The sequence below is a fragment of the Crocodylus porosus genome, unplaced genomic scaffold (assembly GCF_001723895.1).
Source record: "Crocodylus porosus isolate Cpor-Errol unplaced genomic scaffold, CroPor_comp1, whole genome shotgun sequence".
NCBI lineage: Eukaryota > Metazoa > Chordata > Crocodylia > Crocodylidae > Crocodylus > Crocodylus porosus.
The window spans coordinates 50,365,498-50,371,497 of NW_017728948.1; the positions used below are offsets into that span (position 1 = coordinate 50,365,498).

The following is a 6,000-nucleotide window of genomic DNA, read 5'->3' on the forward strand; positions in this document are numbered from 1 at the left end:
AGAAAGAGCCATTAGGGCACATCCACAAATGCAGGCACAGGCATTTGCAGCAGGTAAATAGCAGCAGAGCAAATTTGTGCCAGAGATTTGTGCTTCAGCACACGTGCCTGAACATACACTTTGGTGTCGGGCAAATTGTGCCACTTAGGGCAAACTGACCCTGCCCATCTCCTCCCAGATCTTCAGCCAGGGGGAGCTAGAGGCTGAAGCCAGCACCTGTACTGGCAGCTCAGGGCTCCTTGTCCTGAGGAGCTTCTGAACCCCCAGATACCAACTGGCCGGAAGACTAACCCCTTGTGCCAGCTGGACTGATGAAGGAGCCATAACCTAGAGCGGCCCCTGCACCCTCTACCCACCGCAGCAGTCTGGCAATGGGGGCTCCTGCCTGGCTGTGACCTGCTGCCATCTGCTGCAAGCCTTGATGTTGCCTGAAGGTGCACTCCCTTGGACCTGCACCCCCATGGCGGGGTGTGAGGCTTGTGGGGGGATGAGATACGGAGTTGGGGTTTGTGGATGGGTGTGTGCATGGGGTATGTGGGTGGGTATGTGGGAGGGATCATGCAGGGTTGTGAGTGTGGGGTTTGTGGGGGCTAGCACATGCCCACCTGCCCCCCCAACAAAGCACAGCCCCCAATGCTGGTGGCAGCAGCAGGCCCTTGGGGTGTTCATGGTCCACTGCAGGCAGAGCCCCCTGGCGGCACACAGTGCCACCTGAGACCTAGGGGATATGCATGGCATGCAGAGCTGGCACAGTCCACCTTCAGGCAACATCAGATCAGCTCCTGCTACCATCTGGGGCTCCTGGCACTGCAGGCAGGAGCCATGTGCCATGTAAATGCAGGAGCTGGCCTGGTCTGATAGTGCACAGACCACATGGAGGCAGGAGCCAGCCCAGCCCAATGGTATGCAGTTTCTGCCTGCAGTGCTGCAAGGCCCAAGTGACAGCAGGAATCAGCCTGGTCCTGTCTAAAGTTGCACGCCAGCAGACTGGGCCAGCTCTGTGTACCACATGTAGCCCTTGGGTCAGCACTGTGCACCACCATAGGGTTCTGCTTGCAGCAAGCCATGAGCACCCCAAGGGCCTGCTGCTGGCTGCTGCAGGGGCTATGCACTGTGGCGAGGGGAGCAGGCAGAGAATCCACCCCTCCCACACAGGTAGCATATTGGAGCAGCGGGGGCATGCAGGAGGCATAGAGATGCTCTGGCCAGGTGCTAGAGCATCTCTTTGGAGGCCTCAGTCTCCAGTTGCTTCAGGGCAAGCTCCAGGAGCATACCCTGCACCGCTTTTTTCTGGCATGTTTTCTTTTGATACCAGTATTCCCTGGTATCAAACTTAGTCCAGGCTGCATATCTGCAGCATGGGGAACATTTTTTCACTCATGGTGTGCCTCCTGCGGCATCTCAAACTGCTTTGAGACACAGCAACAGACACGTGCTCGCTTGTGTGGACGCAGCTTTAGAGTTTATTTGGTCATCACTTCAAAACTAGCAGGCATACAAACAACACATAACAAACTGACCCTGCTCCTACTCAATTCAGTAATCATATGCCTCTCACTTAAGCAGGCTAAATGTATTTAGCTCTCAAAGCAAGAAGTAATATGGTACCATTCAAGTATTACAGAAACAAGCATATCCAAAAGCATATATTATATATGGTAATATATACACCTAATACTGATCTCACTTGCACTGTTGTTAATCAGAAGTAGTGACTCCATTAAAGTCAAGGGAGCAACATAAATGTCAAACCAATGCCAAATCAGAATCAGGCCCCATATCAAATAAATATTATCCTTTAACAACCATGGTTAGCTTCACCTTAAGTTAGCACAATATAGAAATGAAATATGGAAAAGTTCATTTTTCAGAGAAAACATGGGTGCTATAACTTGCTCTCCTTCTTTTCTATGATAAAATAAAGGTAATTAATAGAGAAAAAAATCTGAATTGACATTGCAGCTAGAATTAAATACACCATCTTCTTCTGAAATGTTGAGACAGAATAAGCAACAAACACTTTGCAATTTTACAACAAATAAAGTAAAGAAATATTTTATATACCTCTGTTCTCTTAACCATATTACAGGTATTTACCGTAAACACCATAGTCACATGATCCAATGTACTGTAGAATCCTTTTGATTTGGAAATCAACATGTACTATAAACTGTAATGAGAATACTGAAGTTCAGTGTAATGGTATAATGGAATACGAAGTGCAGGAAGTGTAATTGACTTGTGTCTTACCTCACCATGCTTGCAAATCTCACTTTATTCATTTGTTGCAATGTAATTTCCCACCACTGAAATGCCTCCTGATTATCTTCCAAAACACACTACAATTCAAATAATCCTGACTGCACTTAAAAAAACTGGAAAGGTCAGTTTTGTGGAAGAAAGTTATGAAGTCAGATTAAAGCTGTCTTTCAAATCTGTTTTGATTTCTTAGGTATTTTTTTCTGGATCATTTTTTTAAATAGATAAATTAATGTCTGTTCTGGAAATAGCTCTGTAAGTGTATAAAATATTTAATAAAAGTTGTGGCTTTTTTCAATAATGTTTCTATTTTTCTTTATGAAATCTGCCAAATGCACAATGCTTGGTATCCAGTTTAATTTTTTGTTTTGTTTTGTAAAGTGAGTTTGTCACTAACGAAAAGTGCCAGCCAGACGGCATTAAAGAAGCGATAGTCCCACTTATTCTCAAGAAACAGCCTAGACAATAATGAAGTTTCCCACATCCAGCTGCAAATGATGTTCAGTCCTCTTCAGGACCACTTCTAAGTGAGAGAGAGCAATACTGTGTCTATGCTCAAGTCAGTACTTGGCTTCTCTTCTGTAACTGCCAACAACTGTGCTAATTAATGCTAATTTGGGGAGTTTGGAGCCATATCAGGCCTAATCCAATTCCTACTGAAGTCAATGGGTACTTTTCCATACAGTTTATTGAAAGCTGGAATTAGAACATTTTCAGAAAATCATCAAAAAGCTGTATTTTTTCCTTTTTGCTCTTCAAGCATAATTTTTCACAAAGTGTTATTTACAGAAAAGCTGATGTATACCAGAAAAAAAAAAATCAGCTTGGCTTGCTCCCTGCACAAATGAGAATCAGAAATATTTTCATTAAATTTGGGGTTTGAAAATTAGTGCTAGTGAGATCTGTGCAGAGCCTTTTGTTCTTAAAATAAGACCCTGTGCCTTGTTTGGAGTCACACGCGTTCCAAATGGTGAATTAGCTTCAGCAGTGACTTCTGCTCCCTATCAATATGTAACATGACTTTAACACTGCTGAAACATACTGTACTCCTCAGTGTGAATACTGCTTATCCTGTATGATATCTATTTATTACGCATTTACTGATGAATGACCCATTTTTAAATATGTGGAGCCCCATTCACCATACATATTTTCAGCAAGTGATCTGAATACAATGAAAAAAACGTGTTTTGAATAGCAAACTTTTTAATGATTAATCAACTGCCATTAGTCTACGTTCTGTCATGGAATCAAATCTGAGCATTGCTTTTTGTTAAAAGCTGCTTTTACCAATTCAGGTGAAGGTAACTTTTGCAACAATGAGCTTAGATTCCAGACACCTTCTTAAGAAAACTGAAAGAGCATGTTTTTCATATAGTACTTATAACATTTTAAACCATTGACCTTTGAGTTTTAAAATTAGATATAAAAAAGAAAAAGAACCACTCTAGTATTTATGATTAAAATATCCACCAAAACGTTGACTTTTCTGTCTTCCTAAACTATTGATTTAAATATCATAGCTGCTAGAATGCAAGAGGATACAATACTACTTTTTTGCAACAGGAATTTAACTCTGTAAATATGAATTTTTTTTTGAAAAACAATAGTCTGCAAATGGCTATTGGGTAAATACAGAATCTCCACAAACTATATGAAGATCTGGCATTTTCTGGGCATCTAGAAATTCTGATAGTGCATTCAGAGCATTTTTTTCCTATGTGTTTAATAGCTAAGCATTCAAACAAAATGATGCAGACTCTACATAGCACATCCCTTGGAAAGAAATCTGTACACATGCAGAAGAGTCTGTAATTTGTCTTTAGGAGAGTCAAACAGCAAAAGACCATCTGGGGAAATTATTCTCACAGGTGCTTTAATAGGGTTAGCTTCATTTCCACTGAATGTCCTTGCATCTAGTTTATAGAAAGCCTAACCTACAAGGGAAAGAACATCTAAAATAAGCAGAAACTGATGAATAGCACTAACGAGGTTGTCCATTTATGGTAAGAGCATGCATGTGAGCACTGCTTCTGACATGTGTGTGGAATGTGTTGGGCTATATGTCAGTGTATATGTATCATGTGTAGGAAGAAATTATTTTAGAAGGTACTAAGAGCAAATTGTTTCACAGAATAAAACTTACAGAAAGCCCTCATTCAACCCTGCAGGGAACTGGCCCCATGAATGTCTTCATTTGCCTGGTGCATCACCAGAAAACTGTGAGTTTGAGGGGTTGCAGGCTCCTGCATTGTAAACACTCTAATTCCAGAAATCAAGTGAAAGCTGGATTTAACTAGATCCTGATGATTTTTGGTTCCAACCCACAAACTGCACCATCAAGAGTGAGAGGACATTAAGTTTACCCACTTGCAGAGCATCAAAACTAGACCCTGACGTAGCTGCGTACAGTAGTTCAACAAAAACCTGGCTCTGATACACAGATCCAGCAGAATTTTTGCCCCAAGCCCTCAACTGCTGATTCCTAAGTAGAGCACAAGTGCCCTGATTATAAAGACAAGGCAGAATGTGAAGAACTGGGATGACAGGGTCCAAGCACTAGAGCTATATTTTGCCAGTACCACTGGGACAGGAGGCATCACAGACCAGATCTGTCAGTGAAGTAGGAGTAGCAACACTGGTTTGTATTTACATTGTACCAAAACCTGCCAACACGCAAGAGAAATCCGGTACTAGAGATCTCTTGCAGCCTAGTTCTGCCGACATGCTTTGGGCTCCAGATATTTATAGGGCAGCAAGAACAGCTAAACCTTCTCTCTGTTTAAACAGTGGCTCTGGGAAAGGGGACTAAAAAAGGAGCAGAAACAGGTTAAAGACCTGAGTTTCCCTTAACCTGGCACTAGATATTTTTTGGCATGCTCGGAGTTGCTATGAACGTTCGCCATGGCTGGAGAAGCAGTGTTTGAGCCCAGTTTGGGGATGCCGGCCCAAACACCGGCAGGACCCAGGTCCTTGCTGCACCTGGCACTATCCCACCGGGGTGCACCCGATTCCTGCTGCAGCAAGAGCTTTTACACCCGTGTTTTGGCAGTAGGGGGCTGCAACAATGGGCAGGACCTGCCCGGACCCGGGCAGAGCCAGCTTGTACCTCACCCCCCTGTTCTCCCACCCACAGAGTCAGTGGCAAAATTTCAGGGAGGGAGGAAGGAAAGGGGGCAGAAGGAGGAGGGGGGGCCACCACATCCTAATTCCCCACAAAACAATCACAACCATGACTCGAAAAACAGAAGGAAGCGCAGGAAGCCGTACCTAGTCATGCCCACAGACAGACACACAGGCAGACTGACAGACAGGAGGGAGCGTGCACAGTAACCATACCCCCAAATCCAGGGCGCAGCCTGTTGTCATAACCGTCCAGGAGACTGTTCAGGATGCTGGTAAAATTCTCCGGCCACAATTTCTCCTCTTTTTTGGTCTGTCCCGGGGGGTCGCTGAGGCTGCCGGAGGGGCGGCAAGGCAGGAGGGTTACTGATGCCAGTGGGGGGGAGGGGGGGTAAGGGAAGAGAAGGGAAGGGCTGCAGCAGCCAGGGACTGCGGCCAGGCTGGGCTCCCCCCACGAGGGCAGGGCCGGGCCGGGCCGGGCAGGGCTCCGCGGGTACTCACCACGCCGCCAGGCACAGGAAGCGCACGAAAGTGATGCAGAGCCCCGAGGACATCGCGATCGCTGGCTCCTTGGCAGAAACCATCTTGGCATGCCATACTTTATGCCTCTTCACGCCC

General features: G+C 45.0%; 1 protein-coding gene across 1 annotated transcript in view; it reads right to left on the minus strand.

The window, feature by feature from the left end:
* Nucleotides 1-5,994, minus strand: part of GABRA4 (gamma-aminobutyric acid type A receptor alpha4 subunit) — a 78,711-nt gene extending 72,717 nt beyond the window's left edge. The window contains exons 1-2 of the mRNA XM_019553437.1: nt 5,884-5,994; nt 5,599-5,717 (exon numbers count right to left, since the gene is read on the minus strand). Coding sequence (XP_019408982.1) covers nt 5,599-5,717; nt 5,884-5,966 — 202 coding nt within the window. The 5' untranslated portion in view covers nt 5,967-5,994. The remainder of the gene's footprint in view (nt 1-5,598; nt 5,718-5,883) is intronic.
* Nucleotides 5,995-6,000: the final 6 nt, after the last annotated feature.